This window comes from Pelodiscus sinensis, chromosome 15 (genome assembly GCF_052426305.1).
Source record: "Pelodiscus sinensis isolate ZL-2025 chromosome 15, ASM5242630v1, whole genome shotgun sequence".
NCBI lineage: Eukaryota > Metazoa > Chordata > Testudines > Trionychidae > Pelodiscus > Pelodiscus sinensis.
The window spans coordinates 31854490-31877968 of NC_143066.1; the positions used below are offsets into that span (position 1 = coordinate 31854490).

Sequence of the window (23479 nt, forward strand, 5' to 3'; positions counted from 1 at the left end):
CGAAGAAAAATGTTGCTCTTCCCTTTTCTTTTTAGCAGTTTACCTTTAACATAGTACTCTGCCCTGTGTGCTTGCTACTGTTTGGCTGATTGGTTGGTTGGTTTTGAGGTTGGTGGGTTGGATTAGTTTTTCTGCTGCTGCCTGGTGGGGTACTTCCTGTTCCAAAGAAGGAGTGTGGTTGACTGGTCAGTTCATAACTGTGGGTTTCTACTGTATTCTTTTTCTTATTATTGATTCTCTGTACTTACAGTTTTCAATACATTGTCAGAAAAGTTAGGGATATTAGAAAGAAATATACTTTCTTTTGTCCTGAATGGAAATGATGGGATGTCTGATATGTTCTGTATCAAGATTAAGACAAAAATTGTAGAATTTTCTTAATTTGCTCCACTTACTGACCTATTTGGAATTAATGAGATGTTGAACATTATCAAAGTTGGGAAACATAATTAAAAAAACCAACATGGATGATACATAGTGATATTTTAGTAATGGTTCTGTATCTGGGTTTAATTTATGATACTGTAGTTATAAAGCAAAATACTTGGAAGTGTGCAATGGCTTATTCTTCTAAGCCATTGAAATCTTTCTGATGTTAAAACTTTGAGAAGTTTCTTTGCAGTAGTCTGCATTTCATAATTTTCACAATTTTCCTATTGTACCAAAGACTATCTGCAAATGAACTTTGGGTGACTACCAACACAAGAAGAGACCCATAATTTTCATATTGACTGAATGATCAAAGAGAGAACAATAGGCCTTTCCCTCAAAAACTGTAAAGATATAACTTTCAGTCCTTCAGTAGTAAATCCACACACAGTTTGCTGGAGTATGAAAATGTTTGTGTTTGGTATAAAATAAGCTTTGATAGGAAGATTAGCAATTTTAACCAAAAGGTTAGTCGTCCAGGGAAATTCAGCTGTCTGAAAATCAGAGAGCGATTAATAAAGGTCCCATTCAGGCTGATTGCTCATGCTGAGATTTCTAATCCTTCCTCAGTTGGGCTCTAACCTGATTGATAGCACTGATAATGACAGCTTAATAAATTTCATTGTCACCTTACAAGAACATTTTAGATAATTTGTGTGCTAGTAGCACCCCTTGTTTATGGCATGATTGATTCTTCTGATATCTGGGGCGGATTGTTATTCTTTTTTGAAAAGGAAAGGAAAATAAAAGGAAAGGGCAGTAATCTATTTCCTAGCCTGTCATTAGGTCTCCCAGCTCTACTAGGTTTATAAACATTTTTGGGGGGCTATACTTTATCTTGTTGTCAGTTTGACAAGATACAAAAAATATTCAAACTTTCAGTAAAGTGGTAAAGTAGAATATGCAAAGACATTTATTTCTAGTTCCTTTATGCGAAGTAGAATATGCAAGACATTTATTTCTAGTTCCTTTATGTGGATTATATATTTAAATTATTTAAATTTCAAAATATAATTATGTTACATTATTGGTAAATCATTGACAAAAAAGCATATAGAGAAGAAAACTATAAATATTAATTTAATGTGCTATATTAAAACCTGTAAACATTTAGGGTAAACATTGCAATTAAAAATACAACCATCACCTAATACAAAAAAATCAGTGCACTATTAGAATATAATAATTTGTTGATTCTTAAGAGCAGTACTGCCACCATTTGGAAACACAATCACAACCAAGATGTCATTTAAAAAAATAGTGGGATGGAAGAATGAACAACATCTAAGTTATTCATTAGTTGTTTTTAAAACAAGCAAACAAACCCAATTTGTATAAGAAAGCATGGAATAAGATACACTAGCATCATTGCACTAACCATTTAAGTTAACATTAATCAAAATATTACTTTTCATTTAAAAAGTTATATCTATATCAATAGGTAGATAGATAAATAGATAGATAAAATCCATCTAAAACAGGGGGAGGGAACCTTTTTAGGGGTTGAGGGCCACTGACCCACAGAAAAATCAGTTGAGAGCCACACACAAAAAGCCCTCACTGATGTGGCACCCAAATGAGAAGGAGAAAGACATTCCCCTCACACACCAGAACCTAAGAGGGCCCAGCCTAGTAGACGACTGTGTGTTCTCCAACATCATGATGGGTCAGCGGTGGGAGGGGGGCTGGAGTGCCAGCAAAGGCTCCTTAATATTGGGGGAAGCCCTGAGCATTGGGGGCCGGATCCAGGCAAGCTGGGGGCTGTATCCGGCCTCTGGCCCTGAGGTTCCCCACCTCAGTTTAGAAAAATAACACAAAATTTGGAAAAAGCACTGGGAGCTTTTAAAATGTAAAGTAATGGAAATGAAACTTTACAAAATGTAACTGAATTCAAACATCATGTGGTGTAATTGAGTAGACACTGAGGCCCAAATATAATTTTCCTGCTTAATAATTTAGAATGTACTTGCATTTCTACATAATTCTCTCTCTCTCTCTCTCTCTCTCTCTCTCTCTCTCTCTCTCGCTCTCATGATTAATGGGTATAAGAATCACAATAGGTCAATATACAAACAGAAGAATTGGGCATGGCAGTGGTAGGGATTTTATACATTGAAAATGATGAGACGAAATCATTCGGAATGTGATTTTCTAAAAATGTAATACAAAGGAGGAGAGAGACTTGTATGTATGGGCTAATCTCAGGATGACTATGAGCTTCCAATGTCACATGTCTAATAGTGCTTGCTAGCACCTTTTCTCACAAAGAAGCTCAAGTGTAATCACCACTGTAGGTTGGGTTCCTTTCAGCTTTTTGTTTGATTTTTTTTCTAGAACACAGGTGAAATTGCTTTTACACATGATTAAACCTCTATTTCATATTTTTTTGTACTGAAGCTCTGTGATCTGGAAAACAACATATTTGTATTTATGCACTATTACACCGATGGGAGCTGAATTTTGTAGACTTCCTTGTTGAATAACTTGGTCTAAATTAATTGGAATTTGAGTAGTGCATAAAACCAGCATTGACTTATTTTCTACTGATTTTTTACATGAGATTTGTGGGATCTGGAAAGTAATATTGCTGTAGTTTAACATTGTTAGGAACCTAATTTTATAGAATTTTTATCTGAATAATCTGACAAACAAGCAGTTCTGACTCAGTTCCTTATTGACTTTTTTGAAAGCTCTATCATCTGGATAGTAATTTGTCTTCAATACTTGGGTCCACAGTTAGTGTAATGTGGTAAAAGTAAAGTTTGTCTTTTTTCTGTGTTAAACCAGTCCTCTATGAACTGAAAGTCTTTTATATTCTTAGGCTTTTAAGTACATTAAAATTTTAATTTGCCCTCACAACACCCATATGAGCCAAAAAAAATATCTTCCGGAAATAGCTTATTTCGAAGTAGAATGTCCACACTACAGAGAAGCCTCGAAATTAGTCCGAGGCAGGCTCCTCTAATATGGACGCGCTGTCTTGAATTAGAGCCCCAGGAGGCACCAGGGAGGAATGACTTTAGAATGGTTCTGGTGAGGAGCTATTTCTACATAGCAGCAGTGGAACGTCTACATACATCCTCTTCCAAAAAAACTTTTTTGGAAAATGGCTTATTCCTCATGGAATGAGGTTTACTGCCATTGGAAAAAGCTGTCTGTTATTTCGATTTTCTGACTAAATAATGCAATTGCCATGTGGACGCTAGTGTAGAGGCACCTTAAGACAACCAGGAATAGAGTCCAGATTCCATGCACAAATAGGCCTTGAATGTTTACTTAACAAATTCAGTACCACTAATGGGGTATTTTGTCACTCTAATTTAAATAAAGATTAAGAAAATCTGAAAACTCAATTTCTTTTTGAACACTGTCTTTTCAATTGGTCTATCAGTTGTGGTAATGTTTAGTTTTAGGTAGTTTGCTAGTTCATACAGTCAAGTTAGTTGATTGTATCTGTGATAAGATGATAGAGGACAGATCCTGCACTCATAAATGTCAGTGGATGTTTATTTGAACTTGGAAGATTTCATAATTCTATTGGATATTTCTTCCCACATGAAGCAGGAGCATCTTTTATGCTTGCATTAACAGCCACTAATATCACCTCATGGAATATTTGTTCATTTCTGAACCAAAAAAAAATAAGAGTTGCCTGTTACATGTATTTGACCCTGAATGTTATGAAACCAATTTAAAACCTGTGATTGGTCACAGAAAATGCAATTTAAGTCAAGGTAGTTAGAGACAGTTTTGGAACACACATAAATACTGACATTTTGTAAGGTGTTTTGGGCTAAGCTAGTGGTTTTCAAACTATGGGTTGCGATCCAGTCTGGGTCACAGAACATCAGGCCCTGGATTGCCTTGCTGTAGAGGTAGCAGGTGACCAGCAGGGATGCTAAGGCAGCTTCCTGCCTGTCCTGGCACCCCAGACTGCACTGCGCCCCAAAGTGGCCAGCCAACCATCTGGATCTTAGGCAGGGGAGTCATGTGGTTCTGAGCTGTCTCTACCCTGAGCACTTGCTCCATATTCCCATGCCAGTGTTTGGCCAGTGGAGGCTGGTTGGGCCTGTGCCTGCCGGTGAGAGCAGAATGGAGACTTACTTGCTTGCCTCCACCTAGTATCCAGACCTTCTGGCCATTTCCGGGGTGCAATGTGCTAGCACGGGCAAGAAGCGTGCCTTAACACCTCCACATTGCTGACTGGGAGCCTCTGGAGGTAAGCCCATGCCCAAACACTGAGCACTAACCTCCTGCCCTAGCCCTGAGCTCTTCCCCCAACCCAAAGTCTCTCCTGCACCCCAAACTCCTCATCTCCTATCCCACAGTCTGCATCCCCAGATGGAGCCTGCATCCCCTGCACTGCACCCACCTGCCCAGCCCTGGGTCCTCTCCAACTCTCTTAACCCTTCTGCTCCACCCCCAGTCTGTAATCCCCTGCTACACTTAAACATCTCATCCTTGATCCCAGCCCAGAGCCTTCACCCACAGATGGAGCCCTCTCACCTAATATTCCCTCTAACTTTTTCTATGCACGTCCTGAATACATTTTGTTATGTGCACCGAGGCATGTGTTGACATACACGACCAGAAGAAACAGGTGTTGTTCTACTCATCAGCTGGAAGACATTTGCATCTCTCCTGGGTGGCTTCCTTCCCAAGTGCACAACTTACAGGGACCACCTCTCCACTGTTCTCTCTTGCAACCCGAAATCCTCAGCCCTGACCCCACCACAGAGTCTGCATTCTTGTCAAAAGATATAATTATGATGTATCATGGGCATCAAGAATTTTCTTCACCTGGGTCACAAGAAAAACATTGCTCTGAGCTGATCTTTTATCAAAATTCATTTGCCTGGAGACTTATCCTGCTATGATGATCACTTCAGGGTTTTTTTTTTTCTTTCAAAAAGGATTTTTGAAGTTTTGCATATGGATTTAGTGTTAATGAAAGTACGAAACAAATAAGAATGGTTATTACCAGGCATATTAAACACAGATGTAGGTGTTGTGCAGATTTTGATTGCATACCTCTTGGGGTTTTTTTTTTTTTTTTTTTTTTTGCCATGTAAACACTTATGGAGAGGAGCTGAAGCTGAGAATTCCAAACTTGTTTTAACTTGTGAACCAAGCAGCATTTTCAGCATGTTTCTAGGTACAGAAAGTTGATGCTTAGAAGGTAACATTTAGGTCTTGGACAGCCTAGTCCCCTATTTTATTAAATATTTTAGGAGGAAATTGGCTAAATATTGGTATCCTAAAATCAATTTTGTTCATTTTCAGAATAATCAAAAAATTATGTCTCTTGTATGTTTCAGATGATGTTCCACCCTACTTCAAGACTGAGCCTGGTTTGCCCCAGATCCATCTAGAGGGGAATCGTCTTGTACTTACATGCCTTGCAGAAGGCAGCTGGCCTTTGGAATTTAAGTGGTTACACAATGATACTGAGATAACTGCCTACTCCACTGAATATAAGTAAATGCTTTTTAAAAATATTGTTTAATTGCAATAATATTTGTGATTGCACTTAGAAAGATTGCTATTAGCCACAATAACAGTGTGATAATGATGACAGTGCCAGTGCATCATGAAGAAAATTGGAACAATGGGACAAAATAAACAAAAATTAGATGTTTTGTACAGTTAATTGGTTAGATTTTTAAAATGTCTTGCTGTTTTGCTAAAAGAAGGCTAATAACTTGTAACAATAAAGGCCCTAAAATGGGAATTCAGTAAAAGGAAATGCTTACAATATCATCTTCTAGTGTACTCACCTTTGAAAACAGGAATTTTCTTTTAAAAACACAAATTTTTGTTTTAAATTAAACGAAAGGCTTTTCATTTCACTTTCCATTTTTGCCTCACTCCAGCTGCTACTCTAGTACCTTCTGTCTCCATCTTGGAGACCAAGTATGGTGGGTTGAAAGCAGAGTCAGATTTATACAGTATGGCTACGTCTAGACTGGCATGATTTTCCGCAAATGCTTTTAACGGAAAAGTTTTTCATTAAAAGCATTTGTGGAAAAGAGCGTCTAGATTGGCATGGACGCTTTTCCGCAAAACCACTTTTTGCGGAAAAGCATCCGTGCCAATCTAGACACACTTTTGCGCAAAAACGCCCCGATTGCCATTTTCCATGGACAATCTAGTGGTGAGGAAAATGTTCTTTTTGAGCTCCAAAACAAGTAACCAGTGCAATTCTTACAGCAGACCATAAAACCTATTTACATCCTGGTCTATATGGGAGGGAGGATGGGTGCTGCTGCTTCAGGGTGAAATATGACTGTCTGCAGGCAACAGAGGGAAATATCCTCTTCCTCCCCTCCTCATCAGGTGCTCATAGGCCATTGGCCCACCTGAGTTCCTTCCAGTCAGTCCCCTGACTCAGGTGATGCTTCTTTCTTTAGCTCAGAAGGGAGGGAGTGGTCTCTTAAAGTTGCCACAACTCTGTTTCTTCTCCCTGGCAGACAGAGCTCCCCCGCATTCAAGATTATAGGGAATGAACAATGCAATCCCTAGTACAAAATCACCACTCTTTTTTTGTTTAAACTTAAAAAATAACAAATGGTCTGATAGCACTTTATAGACTAACAATACAGGTAGATGGTATCATGAGCTTTCATGGGCACAGCCCACTTCTTCAGATGTTGAAAGGAAGCCAAATAAAAATATGGGGAGCGTTTATCTTTTTTATTTTAAAAAAAGTTTTTGAATAAAAATGCAAAAATACAAATTGTTAAAATAATAATATAATGCAAGCTGATAAATTCTGTGGCCTCAAGATTCATGTTAGCTCCTTGAATACTTTATGTGACACTTCTTTCTAGATTTGGGTTTTTTGTAGTTGGGTCTTGTGTCATTTAGAATAAATTAAACACAATTAGTACAATGAAGTTTGCTAATACAAAAGTTGTCACTTCACCCATTTCCATTTCTCTACTCCAGCCATGGCCAACCCACGGCTCGCAAGCCACATGCAGCTCTTTTCCTCCCCCAGGGTGTGGCTCACAAAGCCACCCCTGCGACCCTGAAAGTGGCCCCTGGCTCCCAGCTCCCTGTGCTCACTGGGGCAGGAAATGGCATCGTCAAGATGGTGTTGGCCGGTGGGAGCCTGATGTGTCCAAAAATCCTCTAAACGTGTTTCTTAAACGTGGTGGTTTTTTTTTTTTTTGCTTGACCAAATGCGGGTGGGGGCTCCTTTTAAAAAATTTTATGAGATGTAACAGTTATTTCGAGATAAGGGCTTTCTCTCGAAATAACACTGCTACATGGGGAATTTTATTTCACAATAATGTGATTTCAAAATGGTGCCTGGACACGATTATGCTAATTAAGCGCAGGATATTGAAATCCCGTGCTTCATTAGCAATTTCAGTATACTACCTTTGCATCTCTATCTTAAGATAGGGAGCAAGTGTAGACGTACCCTAACAGAATAACTCAGCTACCCCCTGAAGCTTCCAAAAATTATTAAGGGAGTAGAAAACATGATCTATGAGGAAAGACTGAGAAAAATTTGGGGGGATTGAATTTTTTCAATCTGGAGAAGAGGACTGAGAGGGGACATGATAACAGTTTTCAAGAACCTAAAAGGTTGTTACAAGGAGGAAGGAGAAAAAAAAACTCCTCTGAGGATAGGAAAAGCAGCAATGGGCTTAAATTGCTGCAAGGGAGGATTTGGTGGACATAGGGAAAATTTTCCTAACTGTCACGGTGGTTAAGCAATGGAATGAATTGCCTAGGGAGGTTGTGGAATCTAGATCATTGGAAATGTTTATGAGAAAATTAGACAACCACCTTTCAGCAAAGTTCTAGATCAGTGGTTCCGAAACTTTTTGAACCCCCCCCCCCCCCACACACACACACACAAAGCAAAACTTAAGCAAAAAAAAGGAACTGACCAGGGGCAGTAAAACTTGATGGAGGGTACTGGGGGTTGCCTCCTAGAATTTCTTCACGCCCCCCACTTTGGGAACCCATGATCTAGATAATACTTAGTCCTGCATCAAATGCAGGGGACAGACTAGATAACCTCTTGAGGTCACTTCCTGTCCTAGGATTTTATGATTCAGTTCTTGGAAGAAAAAGTCCTCTTTACTTCTTGTAGGAATAGCTGTTAATTTCTTCATTCAGGTCTATTCTTGTCTAGTATAACAAGACAAATCTAAATTTCCTTACTGTGTATAAATTTAGATTTATCATTTCTTCTGACAAAGCCCAGGAAAAAGTATCTTTCTATGACTTTCATTTTACCCCAGTGGATCTTATCATGAAGGAAAGAATCTTGCTTTTTCCCAAAATCAAAAGTTCTGTTACTTCATGGAATATGTGGGTTTGAGTAATAATTAACAGAATTCCCTGTATCCTCTTTCATTATTGTATAATCTGCCTTCCACCCCAAAGAAGGGAATTCTTATGGAGGTCACTACTTCCACATCAACTTTACTTCCATTTGCACTTCCCCTCAATATTAAGGGATTCTGCTTAATGTGGGACAGTGATGGGACTGCTGTACCGACTGACCCAAGATCCGCAAACCCGAGCCGAGATCTGTCAGCTGCTGGTACCCCAACGGTTTCGGATGGCGGTGATGTGGTTGACCCACGATGTGCCCTGGGTGGGTCACTTAGGCCGGGAAAAGGCGTTATGCAGACTACCCCAACGGTTCTTCTGGCCGGGGATACACCATGCTGTGAGAGACTATTGTGCATCATGCCCCGAATGCCAGCATGCTAACCCCGGTGGGGTTCTCCAAGCCCCGTTGGTCCCACTGCCCATGGTAGGTACTCCTTTTGAACAGGTAGGACTGGACCTGGTCGGGCCGCTGGAGCGAAGCACCAACAGGAACAAATACATTTTAGTCATCGTGGACTACGCCACCCGATACCCGGAGGTGATTCTCCTACAGGTCACGACCGCCTGCGCCATCGCCGATGAACTCTTAAAAGTGTTTGCCAGGGTGGGCCTCCTTAAGACGATCCTAACAGATCAGGGAACTAATGTAACGTCAAAACTCATAACGGAATTGTGTCGCCTACTGAATATTCGATCCCTGAGAACCTCCGTGTACCACCTCCAGATGGATGGACTGGTGGAACGATTCAACAGGACGCTGAAGTCGATGCTGCGCAAATTCGTCAAGGACGACCTGCGGCAGTGGGACAGATGGCTGCCGGCTCTTCTCTTTGCTGTAAGGGAGGTTCCCCAAGCCTCCACGGGATTTTCCCCTTTTGAATTATTATATGGGTGCCGACTGTGGGGGATTATGGACCTAGTGAGAGAGACTTGGAAGGGGCAAGAAAGATGCGCCCAGGGGTCCAACCACTATATACTACAACTGCAAGAGCAGCTAGAAAATTGGGCCGGCTAGCCCAGGAGAACTTATGGATGGCGCAGGAAGCACAGGTGCGCCACTACAACCAGAAGGCAAAGGTGCGGACCTTTCAACCCGGGGCCTGGGTGTTGCTCTTGTTGCCCTCCTCGGAGTCCAAGTTGCTAGCGAAGTGGCAAGGACCGTTTGAAGTTGTGCGGAAGGTGGGGCAGGTCGACTATGAGGTATAGTTACCAGGGCGGCAGAAGGACTTATGAATATACCATGTGAACCTCCTGAAGGCATGGAAGGAGAGGGAGGCAATGCTGATCACCCCATTCCCCCAGAGGATGAGTTGGGGCCGCAAGTTGGAGCCTCGACGGAGTGCCCCCAGGTGGATATCGGGCAGGACCTGGAGAAGGGACAACAGCAACAGCTGCAAGAACTCATGGCACAGTTCCCACATGTGTTGTCCAATAAACTGGGAAGAACCCCATTAATCAGTCAGAAAGTACTGGATAATCATTGACCCCTGCCCAGGAAAATGTGCGACACCGTGTGCCAGGAACTAATGCGCGTATCATGTGCTGGTATCTAGCATTGCAGCCGTATTCGTTTCAAGTGGCACATAAGCCAGGGAGAGCCCACGGAAACGCAGACTTTTTTTCACGCATAGGTTCTAAGGAGGGGGAGGACAGACTACCAGGGAGAATGCTCTTAAGGGGGGAGGTGTGTGACGGGGCTGGCCTGCCCCACACTGAACAGGGGGGCAGAGAGCCCGTCTATTGGGTAGAATATGCCCCTCCCCCACAGCCCTGCTTGGCATGCTTGAAGTGCAGTCCCAGTATAAAAGGCTGCCGGGCTGCTCAGTTGGGGCTGACCTCTGGGGAGGAAGGAGCTCCGGCCCAACCCCCAGAGCCACAGCCAGACTTGCTGTTAGAACCAGAGCCGTTGGGACCGCAGCCGTTGCTGCTACCGTCCCCAGGTCGAGCATGCCCACAACGTCGACTCCAGGGGGCCATCTGCCCCGCCGTGGTGGATAACCCCTTCGCTGCTGCTCTAGACACGGGACCTGTCAACATTACAGCCACCGCCAGCCCAGCTTCACCAGGTGGGGTCTCCGTCGGCCACAGAGCTGGGGTAGGAAGCAACCCAGGGCAACGGGCAGGGAACCCCCCAGTGGGCTCAGCGTGTTTCGGGGAGATCTCCCCGCCGAGCCGGTGGTGGGAACCACCCACCACTAATAGGGCCCTGGATTGGGGTCCTGTGGAAAGGGAGGGCCCGGACCCCCCTACCCCATCCCCTCAGGGCATGGACTAGGCCTCAGGGCCTGAGATTGTGCTGGACTAGGCCTCAGGGCCTGCAATTGTGCTGGACTAGGCCTCAGGGCCAGCTTTAACCTTGGGGAGAAGAGGGCGGGGCTGGGGACCCCGCCACAGGGACCACTTGAACAGTTTTTTGAATACCAATGACATGTCAAAACGTGCTATACACACACCAGAGAGTACATTATTTAGCTTATAAAAATGGAGATTTTAAATACTTTTTCAGAAGAAAACATCTAATAGGTTAATTAATCAGAGCAGGAAGCAGGAGCATCACTGAGTCAGTGTGACACTTGTTTTGATTGACAGGAGCAAAGTTAACTGCAGTGTATCAGCAGCAGGGAAGCTGGTAGAAGGATTTGAAAACATTCAGTGTCCCTCCAGGGTAAGAAGGAAGAGCATAACGGGAGGGCAAGACCCAGGACCTGTGTGGTGTATCAAAAGGGAAAGGGTAGGACTCAAGAACATTAGCAATGCTAGAGTGAGTGGAAAAACTTATTATTTGCCCCTGGAAAAAAAATTTGCATAAGAATATGTCTGACACATGTGAATTGAAACAAAGAGCAGATTGCCATGGTATTCAGTATTCAGATTTGCACAGATCTCTAGTAAATTAAAAGAAGGACGGGGAACCTTTTTTTTTTTTTTTTTTTTTTTTACAAGATGTCACTGATCTACAGAAAAAAGTAGTTCCAGGCCACACACAACTTTGCATGGTGGAGGGAGGTTCCGAGCTTTCCCTGCAGTCAGGTGAGCTGGCGCTTATGGGTCCAGCCCCACAGAGGGTGTGCCGTCTTGAAGTGGAGCCAGAAATGAGGGGTTCAGAGTGCAGGAGGGGCTCTTGGGTAGGACAGGGGGTTGGTGTGCAGGAGTGGCAGACTCTAGATGGGGGTACAGCCTCTGGGGTGGAGTTGGGTATGAGGGACTTGGAGTGCAAGAGAGGGCTCCAGACTGGGGCCAAGGTGTTTGGAGTGCCAGGAGGAGGTTCCTTATGGGGGTAGAGAGTTTGGGATGGAGGTGTTGGATCTGGGAGGAAGTTATGGTATAGCTGGAGGTTCTGACCTGGTGGAGGAGGTGCTGGTTTTGGCCTGGCAGTGATTATCTGAGATGGCTCTTTGTCAGTGGTGCAGCCATGCTAAGGCAGGCTCCCTGCCTGCCAAGGACCCTTGCTGCTCCTCGAAGTAACCACTATGTCCAGCTCCTAGGCAGAAGGACCATATGCCTCTACACAATGCACGCTGCCTGCAGTCACAGGAGCTGACCCTGCAACTCCCATTGGCCACAGTTTCCAGACAGTAGCACTGCGGAGCTAACATTGGGGGTGGTGGCAACATGTGGAGCTTCGCAGATCTCCTGTGCCTAAGGACCATAAGGACATGTTGGGGCTTCTGGCCTGCAGCATGGAGAAATGCCACGGGCTGAATGAAATTAATAATCAGGCTGATACTGCTTGAGGGTTGAAGATTCTTCATCCCTGATTTAAAACTATCGCTACCAAGGTACTGGTCTTGTAACACACTCAGTGGACTGTTAACATCTTTCTTTTGTGTGTATATGACTACATAACTATCTTTATATTCAATTTGGGTGAGTGAATTTTAGGCCATGAAGCAAGGCATGGTTATTTTATTTAGCATTAGATGGGTTCTTGTTTTTCATATCTAATTAAAGCACATTTGCCACAGCTATATATGCTTGAAAAGTTAATAAAATATGAAGTATTAATAATTGCAGAAACATTTCCATAAAATATTAAATTGAATTATACAAGTTTGTTGAGTTGTAAAGCTCTCCAGTGCTGAAGATAAGCCCAAGAGATTTTTGAACTTGTATACATGGGAAACCTCTAGATTTGCTGTCTCAGTATTCACGTGTTCCCCCACAAAGGATTTTATCCTTTAGGTATTTTAGAATATATTGCAAGAAAGGGCACATTTTGACATGAGTATTTTGGTTTCAGGATTTAAATTTTGGATATGAAATAATTGGTTCTGATTACGTCTCAGGAGATATGCATCCTGGTTAAATAAGGGTTATTTTTGATGGAAGCTTGAGAGCTGCAAACTGGGGATGTTAAATATCGGTTAATTGAATAGTCAAGTAAACTTACGAATTCTTATTGGTTACTCGACTATTCTATAGTCCCCGGGGGTGGGGCCAGTAGCCAGTGTGCTCTGGCCCCACCCCCGAGAAACCTCCTGCCACTACATGCTGCCTGCTCTGAATCAGAGGCAGCAGCAGCATGGGGTGCCAGGTGGGAGCTGGTCCATGAGGGGAACCAATTTAAAAACCAGCTCCCTTTGCAGGTCAGCTGCCTGTAGCCCCATGCTGCTGCCTCTGATAAAGAGGAGTCTGAGTCTGAGCTCCCAGACCTGGCACGAGCTGGAACTGAGCCAGGCTGCTGTCCACTTAGCTCCTAATATATTTTAAATGCAGAGCTGTAGCATGAGTAGGTCCCAGACACAGCGGAAGCCAGGACTGAGCCAGGCTGCTGGCCAACCTGCTAAAAAATAAAACGTACTGGCTGTGGCATGGGGAGAATGTTTGTAGTCTATAGCATTAATCTATAAGCTTTTGTTTATTTTTGGTTAATCAGTTAATCAACTTCACTGTTACATCCCTACTGCAAACCATTAATGCCTCCACCTGCTAATCCCCACACATCTTTGAGCGGTAATCTAGCACTTTTTCCCACTTCTGGAGTGCAATAAGTATGGAAAAGTTTGTGCTAAATATCATCCATTCTAGCTATGTGATTGAGTTTATTTGCTCCCTCCAAAACTACCTGCTCACCTCCTCTCAGGGACCATCCTTATGAATAGATTCTCAAATAAGAAGCAGAATCTCTCTTAGAGTGAGGTCCAATATAGCTCTGGTACCTCCTCTGCACCAGGGGAAGGTCTTTTACTCAGTCTACTTAGTTGTAAGCAAAACTCGTGAAGTCATTCTGCCACTCTACTCTACACTAGTTAGGCCTCAGCTGGAGTACTGTGTCCAGTTCTGGGCGCCACATTTCAAGAAAGATGTGGAGAAATTGGAAAGGGTACAGAGAAGAGCGACAAGAATGATTAAAGGTCTAGAGAACATGACCTATGAAGCCAGGCTTCATGAACTGGGCTTGTTTAGTTTGGAAAAAAGAAGATTAAGGGGGGACATGATAGTGGTTTTTAAATATATAAAAGGGTGTCACAAGGAGGAAGGAGAAAATTTGTTCCTCTTGGTTTCTGAGGACAGGACAAGGAGTAATGGGCTTAAAGTGCAGCAAGGGAGGTTTAGATTGGACATTAGGAAAAAATTCCTAACTGTCAGGGTGGTCAAATATTGGGATAAATTGCCAAGGGAGGTGGTAGAATCTCCCTCTCTGGAGATATTTAAGTACAGGTTAGATAGACATCTGTCAAGGATGGTGTAGATGGAGCTTGGTCCTGCCTTGAGGGCGGGGGGCTGGACTCGATGACCCTCTTGAGGTCCCTTCCAGTCCTATGATTCTATGAGTACCCAAGAAGAAGGATGGCTGGATACTTAATGCCATTCTGCAATATCTCAACCATTTTATTTGGAAACTCAAGTTATATGGTGACACAGACATGTTCTAACCCTAGGAAAGGACATGTCATTTGCAGTTCTTGATATGAAGGGCATATACTTTTAGGTGGGCATTCACCCTGCCCCCAAATATTTACAGAGCAAATGGAGTCTTTGTACAATATTGGCTTGACAAATTATCCTGAACGAATACTTTATGTTATCCAGGTTATCTCTGGTTACATATTTTGAATATGCATTAGTCTTTCCAGCAGCTTTTTGTTTAAAACTAGTATGTTTAAAACTAGTCCTTTCACCCCCATGAATTTGCTGTGTATATGCATCTTAATGGCCACAGCTATGAAGTCCTTCTGCAGTGCTTAATTTATGCCAGGGTTTGACAGTGCTAAACCTTGGTACCCCTAAACTTAGCAGTTTATAGCCCAGTACCTCTGGGTATGCTGCATCAATTATGAAAATTAAAAAAAAAAACTTGAGACCTGGAACCTAATTGCTTGAGCTCTGGCACCTCTTTCATTACAAATTAAATACTGTCTTTCTCCTGCAGTCTTTTAACTTGTATGATGCATTAAACCAAAATGGAAATTGGAAAAAGTCTTCTAAAGGAATAAACTAAACTTCAACTTGGAGCTCTGCATAGGTCTTTGGTCAAGGTTTTGTTCTTGAATCCCAGATCTCACAATCAATCTCACCAAGTGAGGCCTTATGTTCTGGAACAGGAGCTTTTTTAGGTTTGTTTTGATACACGTCACTATCCATCTTGCAATGGAAACCTTCTAGACAGCTAGTCTCTACTTGGCTGCTCCATTCAAAACAAATAGGCTGTCCATCTTTCTAAATTACTTGCAGAAACTTTAAGTGCTCTGCTGGCATCCAGACAATGGAAATTCCTTTTCTCTTGTGGTTTAGAATGCATACAAAATAAAATCAAAATAATCTCTTGATCACTGTAAAAATGCTGTTTATTTTGGGGATGAAGTTATATTTGGATTAACTTTCTCCTTATGAATTTAGAATGTGTTATATTTCTCTTATAGAAAATTCTGAAGCTTTGTTAAATGTAGAGAACATAACATAAAATGGCCTTTTTTCAATAGCTGAATGGATAATCATGATTTTAAAAACTCTTTTTTATTACAGTTATGTTAACAAAATATAACCATTTTACTTACATTTTCCTGAATTTTTATCTGAGTCTTAAATCACTGAAGTAGATGTGTTGCAATTGTTTCTTTAGTTTCATAATTTTAGAATTGTAGAATTTCAGATTTTATGTAGCAGTATTTTCTGCTAAATTTCATACATAAAATGCTCATGTATTCTAAAAAAGACAAGTTCAGGGCTTTATTAATATCCTTACTGAGAGAATAAACTCAAACCCAAAATTGTTAAGCAAATATCCTATGCTATACTTTCAGCCTACATGACCTTGTGGTGTATTGAATTTCCAAAGTCAAAGAATTCTGAAGAGATTCTACCTAGCTTTGCCCCTCTATCAGCATTTGCAGTTTGAAGTCAATGGGACTTGTGCTTCAATATCATTTGAGTTATTTCAAAAACCCACCCTTGTGCCTAAATATGGGCTAAAAAGCCTAACGTTTAGGTGCCTTTTTTTTAGGAAAAAATAGCCTATTTTGTGTTTGAACACACACACACATTAATGTATTAGATATCTAAATAATTTTTCATTGTTAATACTGAAGCAATTTTGGTTTGAAATTACAAAGATTTCATACCTCTAAGAGGGATGTTTTTAATAAAGATACCATTTTAGCCTCGTAATTCTGCAATCACATATGCACATATTTTAAACACATGAATAATTCCATGCAAGTCAATTGGGCTAGTCACATGAGTGAAGTTACATTCCTGTTTAAGTGTTTGCAAAATCAGGGACTTAATTTTCAATATAATATTTATTTCCTTTAAGAGTCTGGCAGAATTCAAATGATTCCCTAGCAGTAGTGGCATTTGAAAACAGTGTTTATAATTTTGTTCCCTATACATTTTCCATAATTTTCAAATTAGACAAACTTCAAACTGATTGAAATCACCTTGATTTCAGTTGTTCTGTTATATTTGACTGATTAAGGGTGTCAATTAGAGATTAAAATGGAGTTTTGTCACTGCTTGAGGATGATACTTTTTTTGACTAGTCATAATGCACTTGCTGTTCTCAGAAATGTCAAGTTATCTAGACAGTGGTATGGTATTTGCATGTGTATGGATATGAATATCTTTGACTTATTGCTAATGCCACTAGCTTTTTGGAGCCAGAGTTAAAACAAATGGCACAGTTTGTATTGGTAATGTTCTTTATCCATAATAAACCTCAGAAAATGTTGGTAAATGGATCAGATTGGAACATGTTTTTGACTTACTTCAAGTCCATTGAAATTGAAAAATGTCAAAAGTACCACTTAAGAGCAGTGTGCCTTCTAAGCTACACAGGAGCACAGTTTCACAGGTGATTAATCAGCCCGGCCCAGTTGGTCAGCTTCCTGCATGGAGCCCTGAGCCTCTTATTGGGTGGGGCTGATTAATCAGCTGTGAAGCTGTGCTTCCATGAGGCTTAGAAGGAACATGAGGCTTAGGAGTTAAAGTGCAGCATTTGCTTGAAAACTACAATTCTATGATTTTATTAAATCAGAAGAACTGGAGGGGACTTTGAGAAATCATCTAGTCCAGTAGCCTGTACTCATAACATGGCAAGTATTCTAGACCATCTCTTACAACTATTTGTCTAAACTACTCTAAAAGATCTCCTGTGATGGAGATTCAACAACTTCCCTAGGCAATTTATTCCACTGCTTATCTTCCCTCATCGTTTGGAAGTTTTCCCTACTGTTCATTGTAAATTTCCCTTCTTGCAATTTAAGCCCATTGTTTGTTGTTTTCTCCTTGGAGGTTAAGGAGAACAATTTTTCATCTTCTTCATTGTGACAATCTTCTATGTACTTGAAAACTGTTATCATGTTTTCCAATCAGACTTCTCCAGACTAATCAAACCATTTTTTCCCCAATCTTCCCTCACAAGTCATGTTTTCTAGATCTTTTATCATTTTTGTCACTCTTCTCTGGATTCTCTCCAATTGTCCACATCTTTCCTGAAATATGGCACCCAGAATTGGACACAATACTCCAGCTGATGCCTAATTAGCAGAAGAATTGCTTCTTGTATTGTGCTTACAAAATGTCTGTGGATACATCCCAGAATAATGTTTGCTTTATTACAACAGTGTTACACTGTTGACTTGTGATCCAGAATGACCTCCAGTTCTCTTTCCACATTTTTTCTTGCTAAGCAGTCATTTCCTATTTTGTATGTAGACAGCTGATTGTTCCTTCATGAATGGAGTACTTTGCATTTCTTCTTATTGAATTTCATCCTTTCTTCTCCAGTTTGTTCAGATCATTTTGAATTTTAATAGTATCTGCCAAAGCACATGCAACCCCTCCCAGCTTTGTATTTTCCACAAAATTTATAAGAGTCTATTCTATGCCATTATTTGATGATGATATTGAATAGAACTGGACTTAGAACTAATCACCAAAGGACGCTAGTCAATATGATCTGTGAATAGTCTTTTTCTTCCTGAATAAAACTACTCTTAGGGTAAGAAATTGTGTGTAACTAGTTTCAGAGAATATTAAGCCTAATTGGCATGTTTTATTTTGCTTACTAACTTTGATCTGTCTGTTATCACTTGCAACCACTTAAATACATCTTGTTATATTTAATAAAATCACTTTTGATTATTAATGAACCCAGTGTAAATAACTATTAGCTGGGGAGTATAACAATTGTGCATATCTTTGATAAAGGGGGCAAACTTATGCTCTGTGTAGAACTAGCAGTGTAGGAAGGATTTATCTGAGATTTTGATCCCATTGGAGCTGCGCACCTGCATACTGTGTTAAATCCCTGTGACTAAGTCTTCCCAGAGCTGAACTATTCTCAGAGTTTGTGCAGGTCTTCTGTAGGCTGGCTCCCCTAGCTCTGCGCCTTTGGCCGGGGGGTGGGGGGCAGGAGAACAAAACTTCGAGCTCAGCAGGACAGGGTGGTGGGGCACACCAGAGGGCAGGTAGGTGGGCTCAGTGGTGTGATCAGCCCATCAAGTTACAGACTCAAGGACTATGTCTACACCGCAGTGTTATTTTGGAATAACTGACGTTATTCTGAAATAACATAGTCCGTGTCTACACAGCAAGCAGGTATTTCGACATAATGTCAAGCTGGAGGACTTCTTACTCTGACTTCTGTAAACCTCATTTTACGAGGAGTAAGGGAAGTCAGAAGAAGAGTGCTTTACCTCGGACTTCCTGCTTTGTAGACAGTGCCAAAAGCCAGAATAAGCTATTTCAATTCATGCTATGCAACTGATGTAGCTCAAGTTGCATAGCTTATATCGGCCTGAGCCCTGCTGTGTAGACATGCCCAAGGGGATCTCTGTGTCCCAGTCTGTCACATCATGGATTCACAGATATTCAGGAATACTTAGGGAAGGATAGGTAGACTGACTTCTCTCCTACATCTGTTACCACTGGGGTTTGGAACTGATTGAATTCATTCTCCCTTTGTGTGAGACTGAATTAGTTCTGCTCTTATGATGTTTCTGGCAGAAGGTTGGAGAAGAAAAATATTTCGGAGATTGAGTCTTTCTGGTTCTGAATAGCAAATGCCTTTTATAGTGAGTCTGGTTAGTCATTTTTGTAAAGTTTTGTAAATCAAGATCTGAGCAATAAAAGTTGGCAGGCATAAGCACTAGTTTCTGTGATCCGGGTCACATCTCCGGCTCCCTGCAGCACTGTGAATGAAGTTCAAAAATCTTGTCCTTGCTTTTAAGGTTCTACATCATAAAGTTCCTGTCTAGATACCTTTCCTGGCTGTTTAGCATTCTTCTCTTTAACCTCCCCACATGCAGCCAATCCACCAGTTATACCAGCCTGGATTCTCATTTCATCTGCTTTCATAAAAGGTTTTTTTGCCTTCTTTCATGCTGCCACTTGCTCACTAATCACTATTCCAAAATATTTTGGAATCTTTTGCCTTATTCAGATCACTTCTAAATCATATTATTGGTGCATTATCTACAAAAAAGGATCAGGTCTTATGCTCAAAATACAAACTAACAAAAATATGTTGAACCACATTACATATGTATATCTAAACCCAAAGGCTTTATCTCTATAATCATATCCTTAATCTCTCCTTCCCAACGTATGTTGCAGCTTCACTGTCAGATCCATGATCCTGTCTTGAGAATTTTTGGCCAGGGACTTTTTCTTTTTTAGTTCCTTTGCAGCACATGGGAGTATGTATTATTATTTTATTGTCTAATACTTATATTGCATCTAAAAGCCACAACCAGGCACTATATAAACATATATAGTAAATGACAATCTTTGCTTGAAAAAGTTTATAGTCTCCCAAGACAAGACCTAAAAGGTAGATGGATAAATAAGACTGGGGTGGGGGAAATGGGGTAAAAAATACATATTTATGAGTACAGAGAAATAACAGTAGTTATGATGCAGTTGTGATGTCAAACTTAATATTTACCAGAAGCCAATATCTGAAATCAATAGGGCAATTTGCCACTTTAAAACTGTGGAAGCTTCTGAAAAAGAAAACCTGCCTAAATCACAATACCATCCTTCCATCCCATCCTGAAGACTTCCTGGTGTAGGGTCGATTGTTGAAATGGAAACTAGATGTTACTAGAGAGAAACAGAATGATTGCCTTCCCCCAAAGTGTGGGAAACTAATTATTTCTTATACATCCAGTTGTACTTAGGAGTTCCATTTCTCTATTCAATAGAGGAATGGGGCTGGAAATTTAAAAAAGACCAAAGCCTTGAGTACATTTCATTGGACTATAAATTGTGTAACAATTTTCTGCCACAGTATACTCCCTTCAAGTGTAAGCAGATATCTGCATAATTTTAGATCACCAGCTGCAAAGATTCCATAGTAACTTAGTGCCAGAAAGTGTCTCCACTTGCCCTACTTGGTACACAATAAGACAGTAGATCCAGAGTTAGAAGGCACCCTTTAAATGAGTTTAGATGGTTTCTTTTTTGTAACCTTTAAAGGGTTTTCTTTCCTTCAGCCAAACTAGAAGTATTTTCATTCTGATACACAAATACATCTGAGAAAAAGACAGACATCAAAGCAGCACACTCCTGATCCACTGGATCTGTTTTATTGGCAGGAAAATTAACTCTGCCTGCCTGGGTTGGTGCATAAGAACCCAGAAGAAATAAGTGTTTTAATTTGGGCTTCATTTAAAACAAAAAGGGAAAAATCAATGTTGACCAAACAGACAATAACATCTTTTAGGAAAAGTAATATAAATATATTTTGGATTTTAAGAGCTAGAAACTATAAATAAAAATTAACAGTAAAAATGACTTGTCAATTTCCAGCAAAGTCAAACTATGTTTTTGTGGTTCAAAGTGTTCAGCTTTAGTCTTTTGCTTAGAAAAAGAAGAAAAAAATACTCATGTTTAATTTTAATCTGTGGATTCTAGGCTACCTTACCTAGATACAAATGGGTATTTGGTGTAATTATGATACAGTATTCATAGATGCAATTCAGGTAGGGGGGTGTGTGTGTGTGTGTGTGTGTGTGTGTGTGTGTGTGTGTGTGTGTGTGTGTGTGTGTGTGTTATTTTCCCCCCTTCCCTCTTTCTGATTGCATCTGATTCTGTTCATGGACTCTGTAGTGTGTGTGTGTGTGTGTGTGTGTGTGAGAGAGAGAGAGAGAGAGAGAGAAAGAGAGAGCATACCTATTCTTCTAATGGAATAAAATTTTAAAGATAAAAATTCAGCAGTATTATTTTTCCTTACCTTTTCATAAAGGGTTTCATTAATCCTGCCATAAGATCTCAAAAAGGTGACTGGAGGGAATATGTACTTTGATTAATATTTGTTTAATGCAGGATTTCTATATTACTCAGATGTTTTATTCACATTAAAACTGTGCCTATCAGCTCATTTTCAGGTTGACTAATTGGATATAGTTGAATGAAAAAGATGAACAATTAGTGCACTAAGTGACTTTAAAGCTTGCTGAGGGGTAGAAAAATACAATATATAATGCACCTTTCCTGGTCCAGTATTCCACACCTGAGGTTTAATGTTCAAAAGCTTTCCCAGTGCCATTATTTAGATTTCTGTTTTGTTTTATCACCAGGAAAACGTTAGACTTTCTTGCCTTATGGATGAAGGTAAATTGAGTTGAGGGAAAAAACTCAAATCAATGCAACCATGCAAAATGATGAGTCTAGTTAGTCATATCATAAATGTATCTTTAAACTGAAAATTTGACATGCAATACAAATATTTCATTCTTGGATATAATACAGGATGTATCGTGTGATCACTGCTAATTGAGAGTACAAGTCATTTATCCATCTTTGCTCATGTGAAACAAAGTCTAAGAGTGGATAGGACACTCATCTCAAGGCATGACCTGTTTTTGGAAATAGACCATAATATTTTCATCCATAACAGAGGAAATTCTAATTCTGCCTTTCTCTGTGTTTCACAGATACATTATCCCCGCCTTGCAGAGGTCTCATGCTGGGTTTTATCAATGTGTGGTGCGGAACAGAATGGGGGCCCTCATGCAAAGGAAATCAGAAGTTCAAGTGGCATGTATGTTATCTTGTAACCTTGCTAACAAACCAATGAAGTTCTTAAGTCTAGAAAGAACAATATAGCAGTAATGTTTGTCAGTTCATTACTGGTATCTCTTGAGATAAGTCATATATTTAAATATTATTATATTGCAAGAATTTTCACATTGACAGTGGTTGCTACCTGGGAGCAAAGTTCAGACTGGAGCAGTATGAATTGTTTGCAGCAAGTATTGAATCACTCAAACTGAGACTGGATCACAAGCTTTCTATGCTTTATATTCCAAATCCCATGGGTCTTTTTGCACAGCCAGTAGTGTCCCTCTATTTACAATTGCAGCAGACATAATCAGACTAATGGTTTCAGAGGGAAGACAATATTTTGTGGCTTAACTATGGAGAAATGAGCCCTTCAAAAAAAATGGCACAGACACAGAAAAGTGAGTTAACAGTTTAAAGTCACTTACAGCAGAGCTTTTAGTGTGTAGGAAAGAAAGAAAGAAACTTTGACAACTTGGCAAGAAATGAGAATTTAGTGGAAATCCATAAGGATTTTGAGACATGGTGATTATGGCCAGGAAAGACACCATGCTGAGAGGGACAGATTGTCTTCACCAATGGATCAAAACATACGAAGAGGAACTTTGAAGTTGATTTGTTATGTAGTTCATATAAAATGCAGGCAACCACTGAGTGTCATAATTTCTATGTCCTCCAACTTTAGCAGTCACTTTTATTTGTGATACCTTACTCTGGTAGGGAAGGATGGAGGAAAGATGTGTCCCAATATAGATTAATGTGAACACTCTCTTCTCACAGGAGTATTGAGAAAGGCATGTGGTACTGTCAGGGCCTTGCAGAAGAAGGAATCCTACAGAACTGCCTCACTAACATGCTAAGCCTAGAGGAATGTTAGCTGTCCCTGGGTTTAGTATAGGGTCTGTACATCAGAAGATGAAGGATTTACTTCTGCTGCTGTTTCTGGGGGAAAAGATGTCAGGCAATTTTCCAGCCCTAACACAACCCTTTTAGTTGGCAAATAGTGGCCCTACCTGGCCAGTCCTCGCTTCCTAGTCTCCAACAATGGAAAATAGAAAGAGCTGTCAGTGTCACACTCTTCTCCCAAACCCTTTAAAAAACCCTCAGATGGGAGGCACCTTGGAGACAGCAGAATGATAATAGAGACTCCCATGCTGGAAGACACCAATGATAGAGGTGCTAG

The 23479-nt window shown here is 40.7% G+C and overlaps 1 protein-coding gene across 9 annotated transcripts in view; it reads left to right on the forward strand.

The window, feature by feature from the left end:
• Positions 1-23479, forward strand: part of SDK1 (sidekick cell adhesion molecule 1) — an 844750-nt gene that overhangs the window by 328680 nt on the left and 492591 nt on the right. For 8 of the 9 annotated variants that reach the window (XM_089769286.1, XM_075899625.2, XM_089769291.1 and 5 more), the window contains 2 exons: positions 5748-5907; positions 22170-22276. In XM_089769286.1, coding sequence (XP_089625412.1) covers positions 5748-5907; positions 22170-22276 — 267 coding nt within the window. Of the gene's footprint in view, positions 1-5747; positions 5908-22169; positions 22277-23479 lie in introns of those variants that run through there. The other variant, XM_089769293.1, reaches the window with a different exon arrangement.